Here is a 23,890-nt window from a genome sequence, read left to right as displayed (position 1 = left end):
TTATTAATTAAGCCATGCAATTGCATTCCCACGTGTAATTCTTTCATTAGTAAGGTTGATCAATTAAAACACTCGACAAAACTTAATATCTAGTAATTAATTATTAGTAATTTTAATTAAGACATATAAAAATATAAGCTGATGTTCGGGTTTAAATAGAAAACCCTGCTCCAGCATTTGCGCTTATAATTAATATGCATTAATGGCTTTTGATGTCGCAAATGGCTAGATAAATACATACACATAAGGGTATTAGCAGGGGAATAACACTGTATAATCATTTCCGTGCAGTAATTCTGTTTTATGTCTTATTTCATTCAAGTTGGCCATTGTGGCCTACCAGAAAATGGCTACCACCCGCAGCCTGCATTCGAGTTGATGGAAATTTTTGCAAGGAAGCTTTGCGCTGTCTGTGACCTTGCCCACTCGACAAAACTGAAAAGCCATGATCATGACGACAAATCCAGGACGGATGCCAAGAGCCCCTGAACATGAAATTTGTATCGAATACGAATGCTGAACTTATGAACTGATGATCCCACCACTGGGATACAAATTATCTTAAAAAGACATCCGTAGAAGTATTGAATTAGCCATGGACATTCAATTTTCTATTCATTATTTGGGACAATCTAAGTGTGAGACAATCTCGCACAGTTTCGCAAATGTACCAAGATGACATTATTTCCGCCATTCATCCGTTCTGAACAATGAATTGTAACTTTACAGAATGTAAATTTTAGTATAAATATTAGTAGGCTAGAGAGGTCTAGCGCCACTTCTTCCCGAACTGATGATACGAGGTCCCTATGCTGACGGAGAGGACGGAGACTCTACATGACTGCAGGAAACTCGTTTCTTCTACTGAGGACCGGTTCTGACTTAGGATCTGACATTTAGACAGAATAGGTAAATATGAGAGAAATGAATTTGCATTTAATTGGCTTTTCCTACAATTTTAGATAAACAAATATTCTGTTTGAATCTCTGTGTCGGGTGGTTATTTCCTTGTTATGTTTATTGAATTTATTGCATATTCTTTGAAATGTTTTCGCTAGATTTATAAGCAACTAAGTTGATGCCATTGACCTCAAAGTACATGCAGATTGGTTAGGTATCAGAAAGTGTTCCCCCTTATACATGGCACGGATAAGAGTGGTAGGACGAATGTTGGTGTAATGGGCCCCACCAGCGTGTGATGTGTGTATGCGTGTGTGTCTGTGAGACCGCTCCGCCCGTGGAAGTAGAGGGGATTCGGAAGCTCCGATCTGCACCATGGGCCCTGGCTCAATGTGGGTAAAAGGTGAGCACGTCTTTACTTGTATTTACAGATCTACGAATTACTAATGTACGTCCTTCGAAAGCACTTCCAAAAACGTTTCCTCAGTGTATCTGCAGTTGTAATACTGTTTTCGTAAGGGCCGTCCTTTCGTTCGCCGAAGTTAAGCAGGTGTGACCACAACCACATTCCAGGCCTGTCGTGGCTTTCCCTTAGTTTTAGCCACGGTCCTTCACCTCATAACCACACCCATTAACCCCTAAGTCAACGCCTATTCGCCTCATAGACACGCCTTCATACTGGGAAGCCGCAACCATAAACAAGCAGACCACGCCTTGCTGCTCGAGGGAATTGCTGGAAGCAGTACATTCCAGGCTTGTTCCAGCGCTGCTCCCGCTGTTAGCCACGCCTCTTTTCATTTACGACCACGCCCATCACTGCGCCTGCTGCGTCCCTCCTGCCTTGGTAGCGCATGCGCACTATCTTCTTCCGACGCCATGTTGGGGGTTCGCAGGCTCCTATTAATGCTGTGATTTGGTTTCCTAGGGAGGGAGGAGGGCTACGATCAGAGTCCCGCATAGCCCCACGGGGCAGCCCTAGCCTCGGCAGAAGGAGAGGTCTGGCCGGTGCAGGGGGCGGCACGATGAACTCGAGCTCTGACCTGTCCCGGCGCAACCCGCAGGAGGATTTCGAGCTTATCCAGAGGATCGGCAGCGGCACATACGGGGATGTGTACAAGGTGAGGCCAGTGGAACTTCAGCATCGCCTTCCATGGGGGACGGAGGGGCGTTGTAAAGGGCATAAAATAGTACGGACGGATGTCTGAACCTGCAAAAAACACTTCTCAGGAAATAACGTGCCTGTATAAATTGGGCATTTATTTATTTATTTAGTGCATTTTTATAAAGCGCGGACATTATCCGAAGGTGTCTGAGCGCTGTACAATAGAGCCAGTTACGTTACAAGAGAAAAGTGTTGCATAATAGAACATTACAAAGATAAACAGGAGACTTGAAATGAAGGGTACACCAACTCAAAATCCAATACAGCACGCATGGGTGAGGAATGTACAGGAAAAAGTAAAAATTTACAATGTCCGCCCAACGTGTGAAGCTTCCTACCCGCGGAGGTACCGGTAGTGCACTAAAGGGTATACAAATGAAAGGATGTTGGGTGGGCATAAAAGTAAACAAAAGCAATAGTGGGACCATCAGCCCTAGGATTGTGTAATGGCTTGGTCTGGTTGGTGCCCAGTGTGCAGAAGGTTGTCCTGACACTGACAAGCGCAGAGCAACGACTCCACTTGTGGCTCTTTGTCGGCAGTTCAACGCAATACTGCTTTTTGTTAGTATATTTGGAGTTGGCGTTTGTTTTGCCCTTTTATGAATGTAGCACTAGAGGTATCAGAATGCAAAATAAAGATACAGGCTGGGTGTGTTATTTACTTATGACACGAGGCACTTCTGCAGGTTGTAGTCGATCTGAAAGCCAGACGTGCGACCAAAGCCCCCTCCCCTCCCTTGCACAGAAGATCACATCCTCTCTGGTGTCTTAGGCTGCCTTTCCTACACAGGGTCAGTGTCTGAACAATGACGGCCTCAGAACGTCCCAGGGCCTTTACTTGTGCATGGTTCCCTCCCTGTGCATTGTGGTGGATATGCAATTTGTGATTGTTTGTTTTTAAGAAGCTTTTCAAGTGCATAGTATCTATTCCTGATATTAAAAAGCTGGTGATTTGAATTTAAACCCAGGCAGGACTTGTCTTCCGTTATTGTCTCCAGATTCACAGTCTAGAACATTTTGTTTGCTGAGATCGTAGCTTAGGTTTTCCTGTAAGAGTTGGCTTTGCATTCACCGAAAGACTCTATGTTACGACTCTTCATTTTTAACTAAACGGTCTGTAAATCTCAGACGTCAACTTGTTTGGAAAGTTTATCCGTTCCACGCTGAACGTATTAAACATTGAACTTTAATCACATATTTTCTATTTGTAGTCAAACTGGTCACGCAAATGAACATCTCAGTTTGCTCCTTGTATGGGATTCTGCTCACTGTTAGAGTATAGATATAGGATTTTTGCAAAAACATTGTTTCGCGATACTCGAGGAATATTTATAGCTGTACTTTTTTTTTCTTCTGCCACAATTATAGCTGCAGGCTCTTTTTACCAGGGCAACCATCATTTTGGCTTTGGGTAGTCCTCGTCCTGAAAGCAAGCAGTGACCACAGTTATTTTTCTACATAGGGAGAAAATAGTAGCACCTCTGGTTATTTTTTGCTTCTCATCAACAGATTGCGGCAAATTCCAGTCTGTTGTTTCAGTCAAAATATCAACTTAAGTTGTAGGATCACCGAGTACTAAATATCAATTCTTGTTTTTCCTAAAGTTACATTTACAAGGCAATATATCGTGTACATTGATTGATTGTCTAAAAAGTTGAAATGTAGACTGCAGTGGAGTTGGTATGAATATGTAAACATTTACAATTAAGTAAATTAGTGTAGGGTGTGGAAAAATCTCTTAAGTTCCAGAATTAACATTAAATGGTATTGTGTTAAGTGGGTGTATCGCAGTTTGCAGCAAATAAACACGGCTGGACTTATGCTGTCGGAAAATTTCAATTTGTGAATGTACCATTGTTGAAATCTGTGCTCATAAATTAGCTGAAAGAAGCTTCCAACCGATTAATTGTATCTGTTGGCTGTTTTGGTGACATTTCAAAAAGTTCTTTTGTGTATCAAAATGCTTGAAAGATCTTGAAGCGGGCATACAGCAGTGTAGTCCTTCAAATACCGATTTGTTTGTGGTTACCAGCCCTGTAAGCTGGAGAGTTATTAATAGGGAGAACCACAATATGTTATAGCTGGAACCACTTTATGTGCAAATATTTGGCATTTCTTAATGATATTTCTCCAAACATTTTCTTTTTTCCAATATGATTCCCGTCAAAGAATGAAGTGCACACAGAAGTTATCAACGCAAGTTATGGGAGTTCTGCCACACCTCCGTTTGAGTCTCGGTGTGTTCTTACGAGATATTTTAGACTCACAAGTTTAACACAAGATGCAGAAAATCCCTGGTGCATTTATGGCTGGTTGGCATGTTTTTGCACTCCATTATAACCTTGGTAATAAGTAATGTTAAGAACCCAAACGCCACGGTTTTTGGTGTAGTTTACCCCATGTTTATGACCCCTTTCCGCTATAATGCGCATGGAATTACCAACAGTTATGAATTGGAAATATTTGCTCGTGCAACAACTGAAGTGGCCGAAAGATTTTGCAGGGTGGTTTCTGGTGGTGCTGGTTACAGGAGTCAAACATCTTTCCATCTGGTGAGAGCTCTTGATCCCAGAGCCAGTGTGCACAGTTTATCAGCATCACCTAGAACTCCTGGTATCTATTCAGTCAGACATTTATACAGTGTGGCAAATCAACTGTGAGGGTCTTGAGGTGCTAGAGATGTTTGGCTGCTCTGTGGTGGTGTGATTAGTCGAACATCCATGGCTTTTAATCCTTTCTTGAATTGCCGGAGCAGGGGGAGGTTGTTCCATATTTTGCCTGTCCGGTGCAAGAAGGATTGTCCTCCGTTGTTGGTTTGGTGGATCCAGGAGCTTTCTTAGAGGGGTGAAGATCGCGGTGTCTGGTCGTTTGTTGGAAGGTCAGGTGTTTTGTGATTTATGCTGGTCCTTCGTTGTGCAAGGCCTTCTAAGCGTGGGTCAGCAACTTGAACTGGCATCTCTTCTGAATCGAGAGCCAGTGTAGTTCCTTGAGAAGGGGTTTGATTTGGGTCGAGTATGACTCTTGCTGCTGAGTTTTGTATTGTCTGGAGTCTCTTAAGGAGGCGTGCAGTGATTCTTACATCAAGTGTGTTTCCATAATCCACTCTGCTAGTGATGAGGCCCTGTGTGAATGTCCTTCTGGTGTTGACTGGGAGGCACCTGAAGATCTGCGGAGGCTGTGGAATTAGGCGGATGAGACTGCCTTGATTTGTTTTGTTTCTTCATGGATAGCTTGCTATGCTATCCAGGAGGATACTGAGGTTGTGGGCATGGTATGTTGGGGGTAGGGGTGGGGTGTTGCCTGAGTCCTGCGGGCATCATTTCATGGCAAAGTGTTGTGCCCAAAAATCAGGACTTCCGTCTTGTTCGTGTTGAGTTTGAGACAATTGACCTTGATCCAGTTTACGTTTATCATGCATCAATGTAAGTTGGCTTTGTTGATGGAGGGGTCTTTGGACAGTGCCTGCAAGGTAACTGCACTTGTGAATGCTTGTTTAGTAGTAAAATATAGCAATAATCGGGGTTCAGTGAGTTTCTTAGAGCTTTTGGCCCCTCTACCACTGCATATGCTGCACCATTCAAACCATTACCCCTAGTGCCTGCAAGGAAATTGCACTTGTGAATGCTTGTTTAGTAGTAAAATATAACAATAATTGGTGTACAGGGTATTTCCTAGAGCTTTTAGCACCTGTGCCGCTGCATCGTTTAAATCATTACCCGAGGGCCTGCAAGGTGTGCACTTAGTAAAATATTGTAATATTCAATACGCGGTGGGTTAACTAAATCTTTTGGCCACTGCACCTGCTGCACCATTGAAATCATGACCCTAGTTGCTGAAAGGACTAATGAGGAAATCATTTATATCCAGTAATATGTATTCCGAAAAAGGCACAGTTGCGGGCGGAATGAAGAATTACTGTGTAGCTAAACATAAACGCAAAAGCTTTCATAAAAAGTGCCCTTAAACTTATTCAACTCTCCAAAACGGGTTGCCACAGATGTCATAGATAAAGCATATGCATTACACATCAAAAGAAAAACCAAGCACTGTTAAATTGTGGTACAATGTGGCTTGCTGTTTCCTGTGAAAAGATCTTATCCTGTGCTTGACAGTGAATGGCCCATAAGCAGTGTAAATTGTCCAAGATCACCACATGTTATGTTGACGCTGAGAATTAAATGCGGTTTTGTACTTTGTTCCTGAAAAGGCAGATTCACAAATTAAATGGACTCGCCAAAGAAGAGGAATTTCCAAAAAATGGCAATTGCTTTGTGCAGCTGAAGAAGGAGATAGCCATCTCAAAAGCTATGTCTAAAATAAAAAAAGCATTGGCAAAGCCAACAGGCCTCTGCAATGCCTGGTCTGATTGGCCTTGTCACTATGAATGTTTTAAGACTTGCTGTCTAGCAGCACACCTGAAAGCACAGAATCACAAGATGTTGAACCGACTCAGAGTCTCTTCACCCCCCTGTTGTGTTTTTTTTTTTTTCCTGCCACTCCTAACACAAAAAAGGGATATGACATGGCCTGTGTTGGCCGCATCATAGAGCTTTTTTTCTGTGATTTTTAGGCATGCTGAACAGCATATGTGCTACTTCTTGGCTAAAAGACATTCACATTGGCAAAGCCAGTAGCTCAGGCATCCCTGGGATCTATTGGCTTTGCCAATGCTTGTTTGGTGTTGGCGGGGTCTTGGCGAACAAATGAGGATCTGAAGTCAATCATGGATGTGGCGTAAGGCCAGAGCGGCCTACAGGAGAACTGGAAACCAGGTTTGAATCTCTGGGTCGGCTGAAGAATTTGTGATTGTGTGCAAATCACTTACACTTTCTCTTGCTTACGACAATCAATGTGTCATTGCATAATGTAACTGGTGAGCTCTTAAAGTACTTCAGTACCATTGGCTGGTGTTAGCACTATGGCAAGATGGAGAACTAAACAAGCGTTCCAGTAGAGGATGTAGCCTTACGACTAGAACAGTCGACCTCTAAACTGAGGAACCCGGCTCGAGTCTCGGCAACGATGCTCAACATCCTGTGATTCTGCGCAAATCAGTTAATCTCCACGTGCCTAACAAAAAAAAAAAAATGAACGTGTCCATCTGTAGCGAAACTGGTGCTCATGTAAAGCGCTCTGATACCCTATGCCTCGAGTCTAGTTCGCTCTATATAAAACTCTTAAAAAATATTTTAAAAAGCAGCGACAGGGGAGGTAGTGGAGGACGGGTCAAGCAGGGAAGCAGGGGGGATGGGGAGATGGGCAATGACTTAGAAAAAAAACCTTAATTAAAGCAGGCTCAGCAACAAAAATGAATGTGTCATTGTGTAATGTAACTGGTGAGCATTTAAAGAGCTCCAATGCCATCAACGTGTCATTGCGCTATGGCAAGACGGACGATGAAGCAAGTGCTCCAATACCATGGGATCGTACAAAATAAAGTTCTGTTAGTGTTTTAACAACTCTTTAAGAAATGCATTTGTTTATGTGCACATGCATACATTTGTGTGTATGTATACAAGGGAGACGGCCTGAAATACTCCTATGGAGTGCTTGAAAACAAACCAGTAGCAGGGTAAGGAGACATGGACTTGGTCCATGCGCTATGGGAGGGCCAAACACAAGAAGAGGGCATGACCCCCGCATGCCATGACAAATGGCATCAATGAAAATGACAGCGATGGTGAAGTTTACCAATGATAGGGGATGGGCCGCAGATAGAACACAACATGTCTCTTCGAGACAGTGCATGCATTGTCTAGCAGAGACCTTAAAAAAGGGCACAAGCAGGCTGCTTGGAGAAAGTACACTGCATTGCTCTTGCCTATAAACTCTCTCACTTTGAAGTCAGCCGAAAGCAATTTAAACGCTCGGCTCCCACGAAAACACAGCTCGACATTTGACCTCGGACTTTGAATGCCCAGCAAATGTGACGATATAAGAACAAGATTTAAAAGCCTGTGTATTACAGAAAACGGGTTTGTGGAAGAATACTGTAAACATGGCTTTAGCATAGGGAGTTAAGAACTCATTCCCAGGGCAACTCTCTGAAAGTCTCCAAGATGTCTTTCTCATAGCCAGACAGCTGCTCTGTCTGGTAGGCGGTGAACTAAAAAGTAATGTCTATTTATTTATTTATTTATTTATGTCATTTATAAAGCGCTCTATAACCCTACGGGCATCCTGGCGCTGTGTACATAGCTAAGAACTCTGTGCATCAGGGAAAAGCAGGAGGGATATCTTGTGAGTCTGAATAGTTCGGTTCTGGGGAAGAGCCAGGTTTTCACCTTTTTTTCGGAAGGCCATCAGTTCGTCTGTTTTCCTGATATCAATGGGTAGACTTCCACAGATGTGCTGCCGCTATGCTAAAGGCTCTCCCACCACAGGTGGCTTTCCTGACCCTTGGGGTGTCGATGAGTCTGGAAGAGGAGGATCGAAGGGACCGAGTGGGTTCATACCACTTAAATTTATTTTGAAGTGGACGGGGGCCCAACCCATGTACTGCTTTAAAGACAGTGCATAGGGATTTAAACAAGATCCTCTGGCGTACAGGCAGCCAATGAAGATCAGCCAAGGCAAGGGTAGTGGAGGCTCTTCGCCCTCGAGAGAGAGTCAGTTTTGCCGCAGCTGCCTGAATGGTCTGAAGTCTAGAGATCAAGTAGGCAGGGGACTCCAGAAGTAGGGAGTTACAATAATCAAGGCGGCTAAGTATTGTGCTTCTTACTACAGTGGCTCTAACCTGTGTTGGTAGAAGAGGCAACAGCTTACGCAGTCCTCTTAATAGAGCGAAGCAGCTGCCTACCTGCTTGTTAACATTGGTCTCAAGACTCAGATTTTCATTAAAGCTCACTCCGAGGTTCCTTACTGACTTTACCGGGGTTAACGACTCCCTAGGCTCCAGAAGTCTGAAGGTAGGCTTCTGGTAATTCTGCCTACTTTGCAATGCATTATTTCAGTTTTATCACTGTTGAATTGCAAGGAGTTCTGTTTGAGCCATGATGCCATTTCCCGCATACAGGTGTGAAAAGTTTCGAGTGAGTCTGCCTGAGTGCCATCGAGGGAGATCATCAGCTGCGTGTCATCCGCATAGTTGATCACGCTGATGCCGTGAGTCTTGATGATGCCCATCAGGGGTTGCATGTAAATATTAAAAAGTATTGGACTAATTGCCGACCCCTGTGGGACTCCGAACGGAACAGGAGCAAACTCTGACTGGTACGGAGGAATTGCTACTGCCTGCTGTCTGTCTGACAGATAGGAGTGAAGCCAGCCAAGCGCAGCTCCCCCGACGTTCTGCAGTCTAGTCAGTAGGATGTCATGGTTCACCGTATCGAAGGCGGCGGACAGGTCGAGCAGGATAAGAGTTGCTGATTCTCCCCTGTCCGCCCTCATTCGTAGATCGTCCAATACCGTCAGCAAAGCTGACTCGGTCCCGTGTGCTGGTCTGAAGCCGAATTGCTCTTCCTCCAAGATGTTATTAGTTTCCAGGAAGAGGGCCAGGCCTCTGCTGACCAGCCGTTCCATGATCTTGATAGGATAAGGCAAGAGTGATATGGGTCGGTAGTTTTTATGGCAGCTTGGGTCAAGGTTAGATTTTTTTCAGCAGAGGAGTAACGACTGCTAATTTCCAGTCCTTTGGTACAGTGCCTGTGTTAAAGGACTGTATACACAGCTGTCGAAGTACTGGGAAAAACTAATTCCCAAATTCCTTTATTATTTTGTGCGGGAGGGGGTCCAGCGGGGATCCTGAAGTTGTACTGAGGGCTATCTTCGCAAATTCTGATTCTGTCGGGGTTTCGAGATTCTCCAGGGTGGCCCTTGGAGTGAAGGATCTTATATTTCCTTCATTTTTCTCTCTGCTACCCTGCACTTGAGGGAAGGAGGCATCCTTCATATTCTCGATTATTTTAGCGACTTTTTCCTGAAAGAAGGAAGCTAAACCATCGCATAGCTCTTGTGATGGTCTAATTTGGCTGTTGGCACATTCAGGATGAGACAACTCTTTAATCTGAAAGTGTCACGGGATTTATTGGAGCTGTTAAGTATTAAATCTGAGAAATGGTGAGCTTTGGCGATATTAATTTCCTTCTTATAATGCCCAAATGTCTGTCTCCAGGCCAGCTTCTCCTGTTCTAGATAGTTTATTCTCCAGCGCCTCCCCGCCTTTTTGCAGATGATTTTCAGTTCTTTCAGTTTATCCGTGTACCAGGGCGCAGAGGGTTTCCCTCTTTTTCTAATAACTTTCAATGGTGCAATATCGTTAAGTTGCCTGGTTACCTCTTGACATAATAAATGGTAGTTGGTAGAGATATCATTCTCAGGATCGATCGAATTCCCAACTAGACTAAAATCGGACTTCCCTTCCTCTTTCCTTTTTAGCAGACCCTTCCAATCGCGGCTAATGAAGGTCCTAGTCTGTGTGTTTGTTGATTCTGTGTTAATCAGAATGTAGATGTTAAAAATTATAAGATGGCGGTCGGACCAGTCTACTGGTAGAGTTAATCCCACAGTGACGAGATCCTCATCAGCGAATATTAGGTCCAGTATGTTCCCTTGCCTATGTGTGGGGGTGGTTATCCATTATTTCAGGCCCAAATTATTGCAAGATTAAGGCCGTGTGTGATAGGTCGTTATCCCCTGAATTAAAATCTCCCAATATTAATAACCTGCTGTGTGATATTGCCATGTTATTGATAACAGTGATCAGTTCCTGTTGTTGCATTGCATTAAAGTGGCCCGGCGCCCTATAACAGATTAGGCCAGTAATATAGTAGCCTGAGTCATATCTGATCGATATCCCGAGTATTTCAACGCATGAAACAGCGTCAATACACAAAGTAACAATATTTAAATCTTCCCTGAAGATAATTCCTATTCCTCCCCCTCGTCCCAAGGGCCTGGGTTTATGAGCGATCTTATATCCTACCGGACATGCCGGCCCTAATTCTGAGTCTGCTCCCATCGTAGTCCATGTTTCGGTTACAAATAGGATGTCTAAGTTGTTGGATTCAATTAGCAGTTGTATTTCCGTTGCATGTTTCGGAAGGGATCTAACATTTAATAGTCCACTGTTTAGTTTTCCCTTGGTGGAGTGCTTGTTTTCCATATGCTTCAAGGAGGAGGGTCTAACACTTGGGGTCTGATCTATCTTAGATAATGATTTCAATGGAAGGGGTTTAATCTGTGGCAGATGGCCAGAGCAATTGGGACAGGGTTTCTTATCTTCGGACTCCAGGTTAGGGAGTATGCGTGGGCAGTGGGTTCTGCCAGACAGTGGGTTCAGCAACATCAGTGCTTCCTCACTATATCTATAAGCTCCGGGGTTCAGAGTCGTTCGGGCAGGGGGGTAGCCCTGAGCCCGGTCTCGGCGCAGACGAGTGCAGACGAGCTTGCCTTAAGCGCTCGGCCGCTGCGCTTCCGGCAAAAACACATCCTTAAAGGAAGTGGAGAGGAAGGGTAGGGGGTGCGGCTGCTGGCAGTAGGCGTGCCTATCAGTCCGGCCAATGACGTGCGGGCCTAGGGAAACACCGGTCAGCGTTCTATGATTAAAATACAGCAAGCGCTGACAATTACAACGTTAAAATCGTCAATTCACACACACAAAGCCAATAGATCTCGCCTATGCAAGGCATTGGCAATGTTTTAAGCCATGTTGTACAGCAGCTGGCTGCATTTTGGCTGCAATAAATAAAAATGGCTATGATGCGGCCATTGCTTGCAAGGGCATAGTGTTTTTTTTTTTTTATTGCTGGCAACGTGGCACGCAACAGGGGTGCAACATGAAGAGCAGTGGTTGGGAAGAAAAAGCGCTATGGCACAGCCAGCGGCGTCCATGTCCTATCACTTAATTTTTTTAAATGGCTGATGGGGTGACCAACACGGACAGTGGAGGGAGGTGTCAGGGCACCACAGACAACGAAAGGGGGGGGGGGGCGAATCTAGATGGGGAAAGCCAATGCAGAAAACGAATGGCGGGAGCGAGGGGGCAAATCAACATGGACAGCAAAAGATTTCAAGACTACACGAAGAACGCATGGAGTGAGCGAGGGAGGGAGTGAGAGAGGTTGGGTGGGGGAGCCACCTAACACGGACAACAATTCTAAGGAGGGAATGACGGTGGAGCAAGCCAACACAGACAGAGGAGGTATGTAGGGTGAGGACGAGCCATCATGGACAAAGAAGAGGGTGATATCAAGCTAACCTGGACAACAGAAAGTGGGAAAATGGGTGGAAGCAAGGAGACGAACAGGGGAGCAACACGGAAGGGGTAGAAGTATGTTAAAATGCGGTCTACTCCAAACACCAGATGGACTCAGGTAGGAGAACAGCAATTCTTTATTCAATTAGGTTGTCCTGCATGGAAAGCGAAGCTCTCCTTTGGCCAGCCAGTTATCAACTGCCAGGCTCAGAATCTCATCCTCCTAGGTCGAACGTGGAATGCACTGAACACAGCGCTCCACATTCCACACTAGGGGTTCCTTAACAGATCATGCCAAGAAGAAGATTACAACAAAGTATACGAAGGAGCCAGCTGAAAAAGACTTTATCTCGTAGACTGCTTATATCCAAAGAAAAAGTAGCAACTAAAAAAATGAACATGAGAAGGACATAAGTATCCGGGGTGTGGAAATGTTTAAAAAAGCTACTTGGCCAAGGGACAAAATGTTACAGAAATCTACTTGCCCTCTGTAAATATCTGCTTGCCCTACCTACTGTATAAATCACTAAGCTAGGTCTGCACAGAGAGCCTGCACTGCAATCAGTGCAACATATATGCAATACATATTTCAAACGCCAGTTCAATTATGCAGTGAATGGTGATGCATACTTATATGCAAATGTTGAACTGGCTAGTTGTACAGCATGTGTGAAGATGTCATTGTGCACTGCACCCTCGTATCAGCAGGTTTGTCTGTGACAGACTTTCATATGTAAAGAAATGATAATCTAAAGACAGAGTGCAGACTGGTAATTGACTAAATTTCTTGCTGTCTTTGGGGATGACTGTGTCGGAATACGAACCTGTAGGACAGAAGGGGTTTCTCCTTCGTATGGCCAACTCATAGCTCTCCTGCTTCAAAATTATGCAAGAGATGTTCTGATAAATATGTGGATGGGACTAACTGCACTTCTTGGCCAAGCTTATCAACTCTTCATGGAGCAGCAAAATCACGTAGCAGAGTTACTGTGGTTCACTTAGACCGTATCCACGATTCTAGTCAGAGTTTCTATACTTTTAACGGGGAAGTTAAATCAATTTCTCCTTTAACACTCCTGGGCAGGTGTAAGGTGGTTATATTATGGTGTTTGCAAGGCAACATCTGCACATTCTTCTCCCACACAAGAATCATATACAAAACTGGCAGTATCAGTGCAAGGTTCTCGTGCACAGTACCGGTGTTGTAATGGCGGAAGCAGCAGCGGAGGCTTCACTGATATGGAGAGGCAACTCTTCAGTGGATGTGCAAGTTTGTCTAACTCAGAACAAAAGTTATGTAGAACATATGACACACACTCAAACTTACATAGCAGCAAATAAAACTTAATTCCCTTCTCACGGCAAATGGAAGGACAGCTAAGTTAAAGAAACAGTCAATCTAGAAGTGGGGGGGCTAAGGATCATTGTGATGGAGGGATAGCGAGTCACTGGAAAGACTCAGCATTCCATGTCACACCTAGCAAGGACACCTGGGCTCAGTCACAGTAGAGTTGGAAACCCTTTCCTGCCCTGATGGATATTCAAGGCAAATTTGACTAATTAAGATTATTTATGCTTCAGCTGCCAGGGTGTCTAAATCCAATATTAACTGTTCAGCTGAACAAACATCCAGAAGTGCCACAACTTGTTTTTATTTTCTCTGTTATTGTGGTGTCTGACCATCATCTAACCCCTTCTGCAGACTGACTCACATCTAGTATTTCCCTGAAGGACCAAATAAAGCTGTAGGAGGAAGGGAGCAGGGGGTACACCAAAACCATACTTAGGGCACGGACCAAAGCACTGCACAAATGCCAACATGTCACAAGCCCATCTCTCCCTGCTTCCTAGCCCTAGCCATAAGAGGTGTAAAGGTCTTCAAATACACACGAACCATCATGTATAGTGCATTAGATACTTTAGCAATTAAGGAAAATCTACAACTCCTCTCAACCTGAACCTACCCACCACTTCAGACAAAATGGAAACGCACACCTTGCACTGACAACAAATAAAGTTAACACCCCTAATTAATAACTGGAACATAAAGCAATGTATACAGCACCTACTGCTGATGGTTGCAGGCAAAAGACCCTCCAGTAATTGCCCCACCCTTCATTACAGATAATACGTAAATACAATAACACACAAATGTGCTACTGTTTTTTTTCACACAGGGTCTTTAGCCAGAAACGGTTTCGGGGTAGATTGCTAAAATATAGATCTGTAGTAATCTAGGAACCAGTTAGGTCTTAATAAATGACAAACACACTTTGGGATTGAGTCTTTAGCTGGAGTGCTACTGCAACCAGATCACATCCCATATTTCCGGACGAAGGCAGAGAAAGAAGACATTAGGAATGTTGGAGCTCCATGCTAGAGTGCAGGTGAACTAAACAATTACACTTATGGTGGCAGCAAGGTGTGTGAACTCACTGAGCTATTTTTCTTGCTCATGCACCCTGTAATCCCATTCCTGAAGGTGCTCTGTTCTGCATTGTGAAGGATAAGTGATGGGGTGTAAAGGTTCTACGACCTGCACTTAAGAGTGCACAGCACAAGAATTATGCAGTAGGTGCACTCATAGGCAGTGCTATCTTACTGGTGTGTGTTCATCTCGCACACACCATAGACTGGTTCTTACCATCTCACCACTAGCCCAGATCCTAATAAGCTACTACATTTTAAAGTCGAAAGGGCCCAAGTTCAGAGCACAGCGTTTCTTTTCAGTTGAGAGGTAGACCAAGTCGTTGGGAACTGGCCGAAAAATCCTTGCAACTGCATATTTGTTTTAATTGGTGCAGAAGCTATGGGGTTGATGGGCCAGTACTCTGCTGCAGCACTAGATAAATAGAGTAGCCGTGCATCTGCACTTGCATTTCAGATACCGCCAGTGTCTGATGCACAAGGGTATCGGGGACATGCAGTTTAAGTGAAACTGCAATGCATGCCCTGGCTGCTTCAGAGACCGAGTCAGAGAGACAGCTGGGAAGTGTAGGCCCTGTGAAAACTGAATTTCGTGTTTGAGCACAACATAAAGCTTTTCATATATCCTTTATACCCATTCAGCAATGTAGAGGGTGCGGAGGGGGCCAGATCTCGGAGCACAGGGCCACACAGAGTTAAGGGGACGAGAAGACAAAAAAATGCAGGAACCTACATCCGATTCCTAGAATGAGGACGGTGCCAGAGCAAATTACAAAGGGCAGAGGGCGAAATGACAAGAATGAAAACCCCTCTCCTCCCTCACCCCCTCCCAAGTCTTACTACTGAATGCTGAAAGTGCGTTGCATTGAAGCAATGTTTTCCTGCTTTTTCATGTGCAGCTTTTCTGAGGCATTGAGATGCCCTGCATTTCATGACCTTCGGAAATGCGCAGACATTCTTTTTTTTCTTCTGCAGAGTGTCCCCTAAGCCCACCCCCAGACTGAGATAACCAATAGTCTTAATTTAATATCATCCCGGACCCCCTTGAATAATAAAAATACACTCTAGACATCACCAATACCTCATACACAGACCCACTCATCTTAAACTATCCCAAAATACATGCAAAGTCGCCCACACAACCATAAAGACCACAAAAAACATACTTTTGATACAGGCTTCAGTTTCACTGGCAAGGTACGTAGTCGTGTCAAAATTGTTAACTGCGTTCGAAAAAAACAGTCTAATCCTGAATTTCTCTTCAGGCAATTTGTGATCCTGACGAAACGAGTTGACCTCCCAGTTGACCTGCCAGTGTTTCCTGAAAACCATCGAAAAACAAGCCAAATGAGTCCCAGTTCACACACAAAGTGACACACAGTCTCCCACGCTAACAGGTGGCAGGCATACACCTCTGGCAGAACAGATCGATGTAACACACTCATGAAGGCTCACAGTAGACACCCACCTGCCTCGGGAGCATGCAGCCTCACCATTAACATTGTTACAATCCCGGGCCTCACCGGTATTGGATACTCACTGTCAAGTCTCTTGCACGGCTGCGTCTTGGTGCTCTCGTCAAAGCACAGATTATTAGAAGTGGGGGGGGGGGTGAGACACCCATTTGCAGCAGCTGGTACCTCAGGCCCCTCAGCGGTTAACTCACGTGCTGAAATGCTGAGTTGCTGACAGCGCTCAATTCATGTTTAAAAGACGCAGGGGCACAGATTGTTCCTGTGCCTGGTAACATGATTGCGACGCAGGAGAGGGGAGCGCGATCCGATGCTCATGACTGTCAGAGGCCTCGAAAGGTTCTCTGAGTTTCTTTTGTGATTTCTGATTGGCTGTGCGCTCCTGAGTGCCCACAGCTCCGATATTTATTATTTACGCAATTTAATGTCTACTTGTCCGTCGGACAAACTAGACATTAAATCTTCTTGCCCATCATAAACATCAACATGGTTCGGGCGTCGGGCGATATGATTCCCCCACCCCTGAAGTATGTGTCCATCTTCAAAGAGATGGACAACACAAGATTAGGAATGAACCCTGCCGTAGCTGACCAATAAGAAGCAAGCAAATGTGAGTGACAATGAAGCCAACCAATGATAAGCACCGAGCTATCTTTTAGCCCTCTGATAGAAAACAAAAGGTCTCGATAAGACAGCTGTCAAGGTGAGGCCTAAAGATATTAAAATGAGGCATGCCAAGGGCAGACCTATTGGTTTTGTCTATCCTTGATCCTCAGTCCTCTATGGACCCTGTTGACTTTTAAATAGTTCTCAAGAGATGAGATCTCCAAACATGTATTTATCTCTCTTCTCATAAGTCTCTCCAGGGTGGTCAGTTTCTTTTTAAAGGGCATGGTGGTCTATGTTATGAATGCTTTGTTGCTCTGTACTCTTATTGTGCCTTGATTGTCATTGAAAACGTCTTTCTTTGCTTCCTCCCGTTGTTTGTTAGTGTCCTCGATTATGTAAACTCAAAACAGTTTTTCAAACCGCGTTGTTCACTTCTGCAGCTCCACTTAACTCTTTCTGCCACGGCGTTGCCGTGAATGTGGGTCGCCATGGGATTCCTGCCTAATTGAAGCACTTTGACATAACTCTGCATAAGCACTTAAGCAAGATACGGTGCTTTCCAGCTGGTTCTCCGACCAGACGAAAAGTTGCACTCCGTCGGCTTGATAGTTTCCTTGCTGTGCTTCCTGTAGAAATGGGGGAAGTCCCGCAAATCCCTTGATCCAGCTCAACATGAGCAAAGCTGGACTCTTACCTCCGACGGCGTTAATATGAGTAGGGAGGGAGCCCTGGGGTAGTTGCCAAACCTGTCATAACTGCATTAGATACCAATAGCAGGGAAGAAATGACCGCACTCTAGGATACATTTAGTCAGATGTAATACATTTCAGCGAGAAAACTCCTTCATCTCCGAAGCTGCCAAAACAAAAAAAAAATGTATAATAAACTGTGAGAAAAGAATTCCACATGCAGTGAACAACATTTTAAAGTCTTCCTTTCTTAACAGTGTCTTAAATTAATTGTACTCCAACCAATTGTTCAGTTTGACATGTACAATAATATTACTGTTGTAATTTCTTACCGTTTTTGGTTGTTAGTTCCCCCTTTCCCTACTCACCTTTGGAACGTTCCCACTTAACTGTTATGTGAACATTCTCCAGCTGAGTGGAACTCTTGGATGGTGTAGGAGGCTTAATAAAGATTTCCTGTTTGAACCTCTGCTTCCTCTCTTTGTTGCAGTTACATAATTTACAAACAGGTCGTACAAATAGGAACATTTCATTGTTCCCATTTCTCTCCTAAAAGTGACTTATTTAGAAAATCATTAGCTAGAAACCATTCATTTTAGTAGTTGGAGTAACATTTGTAACTTTATTCCTTAACTGTGATATGATATGGGGTACACTACTGTTTGCCATTGTAACCATCCATTCGGTTGCAGATTTCAGGTATCTTCCCTTTTGTCAGTACAGTAAATTGGCATTTTTAGGTCTCGCCTGGCGAAAGCAGCGCATGCGCCGCACTAGCCAGGAGAGCACCTTTTGTAATCAATTCTGCGAGGGCTCTCATTCACGCGTCTGCAATGGACAAAGATGGCTGCTATCGCCATTTGTCCATTGCAAACAGCATGCGTGTGTTCCTGGGACTGTGTGGACAGTCCCACGCCATTTTGTTGCCATAGCAACAAAATGCCGCTTCATGTGTTTTTTTTTATTTTTTTTATGTCAGTTCCCCGGGGCACAAGCAGGCATCCACTCCTGTCTTTTTGCTCAGATCAGCCGTCCTCACAGAAGTGGATGCCTGCTTGTGCCCGGGGGGAACTGCAGGACAGCAGTTAGCATTTGCAATGTAATAGGGCTCGCATTTATGCGAGTTTGAGCTATTGACAGTGCAAATGACAATGCCTTTTATTTATATTTCAAAAACAAGAATAAAAGGCATTGCCATTTGCAATGTCAATAGCTCAAACTCGTGTAAATGCGAGACCTATTGCATTGCAAATGGTTGTTTTTTTTCGTTCCTGTTTTTTTTCCAGCTTTCATTTAATTTTCATTGTAAATGTTTCTTCTTAAAATCATTTTTCTTTAAAATTTGGTTTTTCATCATTTGACTTTCACCAAAGTGGTTTGTCAGTTTTAGCTTTTTTTCATTAAATCACATACTTTAGAGGATGGATGCCTTCTGAGGGGAAAGATTTGAAGGTGTTGAGGGCCATGGGCGAATGAAGGCATTCATTGTAGGTGTCACACACCTTTATAGAGCAGGATTAAATAAAAGCAGGACGAGTTGAGTCATTGTTTTATTTGAGAGGTTGTAGACCTGTAGAGGGACAATAAGCCAACATATCAGTTACACTTTGATTCAATGCAGCACTTAGAATGCGGATTATATTTGAAATGACAGAAATGGCAGCCTGGAGAGCCAGAGACAGTGGAAATATTTTGAACTCTCTGAAGCAATCCAGAATATTGTTTAGTTGTACCAGTGAACAGTGATTGCACAGATGTGGGATACTCTGGCTGAACACGCAACAAAGTCTCTAGAAGTCAACCAAAAGAAGCAGAATAATTAAAGGATGTTTATTTCACGAGTATAATAAAAGAACACCGGGAATGCCCAAAGAAGAAGTAGTGAGTAATAGTATGCCATTATTTTGAAAAGATACAAGCATAGACTAATATATGTTTAAGCCCTACCAAGAACCTAAGCGTTTAGGACACCAACATTGTTTTGCAGTGTACAGTAGAGTAGGTGATGACCGTCACAAAACAGGAAAATAATCTTGGGGCACGAATTCCAGAATTTAGGATACTGCCTCTTTTTCTGTATTTTCCTTAAAACCATATTACATGGGATTAGCTGCAGGTCTTTTGCCTTTGTAATCTCCACAGTTACTTGTCTCCAACAGAAGATCTAGTCCTGTCTTGCTCAGCTACCTCCTAGACAGATAACACAGGCAAATCCTTGAAGCCAGCTTTCCAAAGGTACAGAGGTCTGCTGTATCTTTTAAGTGATCTGTAGTCTGGTCTCATCATTCTACCATTAAGAATTTATATTTAAAATCTATTCAGTACGCTGAATTTAATTTGTGTGAAATAATTTAAATACTTTACCTTGATTATTATTAAGAAGCCCATTGGCTTGTATTAAATTGCTGACTTTTGAAAGTTAATTGTTGGAGAAACACGATTTTATTAAAGACATAAGAGTGTATGTACTGTCTGTTCAAATCTTAGATAAAACTTGCGCCTCATCATGCACAGTGTTGTCATCAAGAATGTAATTCCAGATGTTGCATTGATGTTATCAATGATGTCCTAGAACATGTCATGAGTGATGTAATATGTGAGGTAATTAGCAGTTCATGGCGAGGGCACTAGCTATAGTTATTTCTGGGCGCGAGTTATAGTTACTTGATATAACTATAGTGAATTTGATTGGTTTTGTTAGCTTAAAACTGCATCTTTTATCTGACATTTTCACTTGGGTATAGCGTCCCTTTAACCATTGTTTTTTTTCCTGTAATTTTTCTAAGTTTTTCAAAAATGTAAAGCCATTTACAGTAGATTATACAAGACCCCATCCCACAGGGCCAAATACATTAACATTGGGGGAAGAGCACGCATGCCCCCCCTTCCCAAATGGGCCAAGGGGACCCCCTCCCCCTGGGTAATACTTTAATAATAGGAGAGTAGGTGCATGGCTCCCGTCCCTGAGGCTTAAGTGTTTTGGCGACCCCATGGCCAAACACATTATTATTGTGGGAGCGATGGTGTGTGGCCCCTCCCCTAGCCTTAAGAGGCTCCAGGGAGCCCATCTCCCAGGGTAGAATGTATTAATATTAGGGGAGGGAAGCATGTGACACTACCCCCCCCCCCCACACACCCCTAAGGTTTAATAGGCCCTGGGGGGGTGGGGTTGAATTCTACTTAAAAGGGGAGGAGAGTGTGCAGCCCCCTCTGTGAGCCTGAATAGGCCATGGGATCTGCATCCCCTGGGGCCGACGGCCATAGTAAAGGGGAGGGGGCTGTGTGGCCCCCCTCCCGAGGCTTTTGTGCCCCCGGGACCCCATTTCCCTGGGCATCTCATAATTTTAGGTGGGTACCCACCAAGAGGCAAGTTTGAAGCCACAAACAGACACCCTGGGCCCCAGGGTCCCAGCCGGCCCCCCACGTACTGTGTATTTCTGCATTACTCCTGCCCGGTGGGAGGATCTGCATATGCATACTCTCCCGGGCGGAGCAGTATGTGTTTTCCTGCCTGTAGGAGCACGGGCTGGGAAACAGAATTCTGCTCCTACCCGATGGGTAAATTTTTATAGCTCTTGCCGAGTGAGCGCAGATATGCGTTCCCTGCCCGTGGTCCTGCAGGCAGGGAAAGCATGTTTGCTCCAACCCGGCGGAAGATTTTAAAATGCTCCCGCCAGGCAGGATCAAACATGTGTTTCTCTGCCTGCGCTGATGTTCGCAGGGGAAATACTGTTTCCCGTGTTTGGGCTCCCCACAGTCTCTGGGCCAGGCCCAGGGATAAGAGGCTCAGTGAGGGGGGTGCACAGTTCATTTTGGCCACAGGGATGGGGCCCCTGGGGCCTTTTAGGGCTCAGGGAGGGTGAGTGTACAGTTATGGGGTTAAAGGTCTCGCATGGATTGCTATTGCAAATGGTGTAATGTTTACTGCACTTAGTAATTACTGGGTGCTATAAAGTCCGAATATTCTGCTTCCCACCCATCGCCTTTTAAAATGTTAGCAGATCAAATGTGCTGACATTTAACGGGTTAAAAGGCCTAGTAATTAGACACGAGGATTTTGGTGCACCAACATTCTTATGTCATGCCCCAATTGTAAGGGCTAAACGTGTAATGGGCAAGATTTATCATCCCTGTTAAATTTCGAACCGCTGTTACTGGATTCAGCACCTATCTCATCCGCCACAAAAGCACTCCAAATCCAGGCCTGTGTGTTTAAGCTGTAGAGGGGCGATCTGCACATTATATCTGGATCTCAACTGTTGCCCACTGAAAGGAGAAACTCTGTAGCTGCCATTCTGTTATTGCCGTCATGCGCTTGTTGGCATGAGGTATGCATTTTTTCCTACAAGAAAAAGCACAGCACAAGCCGCTCAAGACTTGAACTTGATGTTCCCCAGCAGCCAGCAACGCCTGGGGCGAAAGTGCATTCCACTGGGACAGGGGAGAAAACGGGTCACCTACTGCTCAAGGAGCCTCTGCTGTTCATCTTCCTTTTTATGGCCTCTTTGTGCCCCTGGGCATTCTCTAGCATATCAGCCGACAAACTCTGCATATAAACCTGTGTTCCATCGTTCACTTGCAAAGCTCCTGCATTACAGCTTAGTTAGGTTGGTAAGATGTTTGCAATTGCGTATTTTTTATGTAGATATGTTGAGTCATATTTTCATTTGCTGCATAAACTGTGCCCCCTTAGCAAATTGTTTGGAAATCATTGATCATCTACCGATTTCAAATCCAAGAATGAGCCACTTGTTTGCACTTATTTATTTTTATTATTTTGGTGCCATATACAATCCCTACCTGACAGCAAGGCAACGCTTCACAGTACATATATCCCCATATTGTAGACGTACTGAATTACATTTGGTTTGAGGAAACATTTTAAGTTACATTTGAATCCACTGGCATTGTATACGTTTGTTTGTCGCTGTGGCAAATCTCCAAAATATAAATCCGCCATTGTGACTAGTTTGTGCTCAAACAAAACTAGTTTTTCAGTGCCTCAAAACTGCTCTCTGGGATCTGTTTTCACGTCTTAATTAGAGAAGTTTCACCTTCCTATTTTATTTAAATAAACACTCCCTTGAATTAGGCTACTGATTAGGTGATAAAACTCCGCTGCGTGGTTCTGCAAGGTTCCATATTTTGCCACTCTTGTTTTAATATTTATGTTTCCTCTTTAAAAAAATGTTGGCACAGTATGGAATCTTGTTTTACATTGCTTGCCGACGTCATGCAGCTGATAATCCAAAACAATTTTGCTGCTGAATGGCCAAACCACCATGTGCAATTCTTTATCAATCGCCCCCTGGTGGGCGTTGATCAGTCAAATAAATTTGAACCCTAAAAAAAGCACGAAATTGCTAATTTCTTCCCAGGCCGTGCCCACTACATCTTTACAAAAATATTTGTATTAACCTAAAAGATGCCTATGCTTGTCGATTGACCATTCAGAGAACACGTTTATTGACAGAGCTTTTTCAGTCGCAGCTCCAAAGTTATTAAATACTCTCCATTATTCTCTTCGTTCTAACACCAATCTGATCTCATTTATGAAAGAATTGAATATATATCTGTTCTGTGTTAATTTGTTTATTGGTTATAGAAGCCAGTGAACTTTCTAGTGCCATGATGTTTAGCCAAGCATGTGTCCTACATGTTTGTTCCATAGACTGTAGATTAGTGTCTTTGCTGTGTTTACTTGGATATATAACTTGGGCCATTTGCTTCCGGTAACAAAGATTGTCTTTGTGCAGTCTATCAGTAGTGTTTGAAGTGTGATTCCTTGCTGGTGGAAATGTTAGTGTATTTTTTTTTTTAATTCTAGAAAATTGAGCATTTTATTTATTTGAGCGCCATGAAATTGTAGCCTACTGTCCTTCTATCTGGCTTGATGACCCTGGTTTAAATCCCTGCTTCAATACATAGCCGAGCTGTGTGATCCTTAACAAATAAATTAATCTTACTATGGCTCAAATCTTTTCGGATTCAAAACACAAGACATCTTGGGGTACACAATGGATAAATGGATAGGTTGGTTTCTTACATTATTCATTAAGCAATTAAGGCATTAGAATGAGCCGTATGTGCATCTGTACGAGAAGTGACAAAAAGCTGTTTACAAGAATGCAGGTGTCGATCTTACCTGACGGAAAAGATTGGCATAAATATCTTGTTGTTGGGGGATGCAGAAAGGAGTTCAGGTGATGTTTTGTCAAATAAGTTTACAGCGCAATCTTGTTATGATGGACGACTGTATGGCTTAATGGTGCAGGTAGCTTGACCTCACGATTCTGTCTTACAGAAGAAATTATTTCAAGAAGGTTGTCTTTAATGAAGCAGCTTAATTCACAGGGCATGCTGTGAATAATACAAAAAGTTTCCAGCTATCGCGACAAGAATTTTAAATTCTATTAAGGACACGGAGGCGAGGATT

The 23,890-nt window shown here is 43.8% G+C and overlaps 1 protein-coding gene across 8 annotated transcripts in view; it reads left to right on the top strand.

The window, feature by feature from the left end:
- The first annotated feature begins 1,756 nt into the window (after window positions 1–1,756).
- MAP4K3 (mitogen-activated protein kinase kinase kinase kinase 3) overlaps window positions 1,757–23,890 on the top strand; it is a 1,115,786-nt gene continuing 1,093,652 nt past the window's right edge. For all 8 annotated transcript variants that reach the window (XM_085612074.1, XM_085612073.1, XM_085612071.1 and 5 more), the window contains exon 1: window positions 1,757–2,018. In XM_085612074.1, coding sequence (XP_085468200.1) covers window positions 1,923–2,018 — 96 coding nt within the window. In that variant the 5' untranslated portion in view covers window positions 1,757–1,922. The remainder of the gene's footprint in view (window positions 2,019–23,890) is intronic.

Source organism: Triturus cristatus, chromosome 6, assembly GCF_964204655.1.
Source record: "Triturus cristatus chromosome 6, aTriCri1.1, whole genome shotgun sequence".
In the NCBI taxonomy this organism is placed as follows: Eukaryota; Metazoa; Chordata; class Amphibia; order Caudata; family Salamandridae; genus Triturus; species Triturus cristatus.
This window is presented reverse-complemented; position numbering and strand designations above follow the sequence as displayed.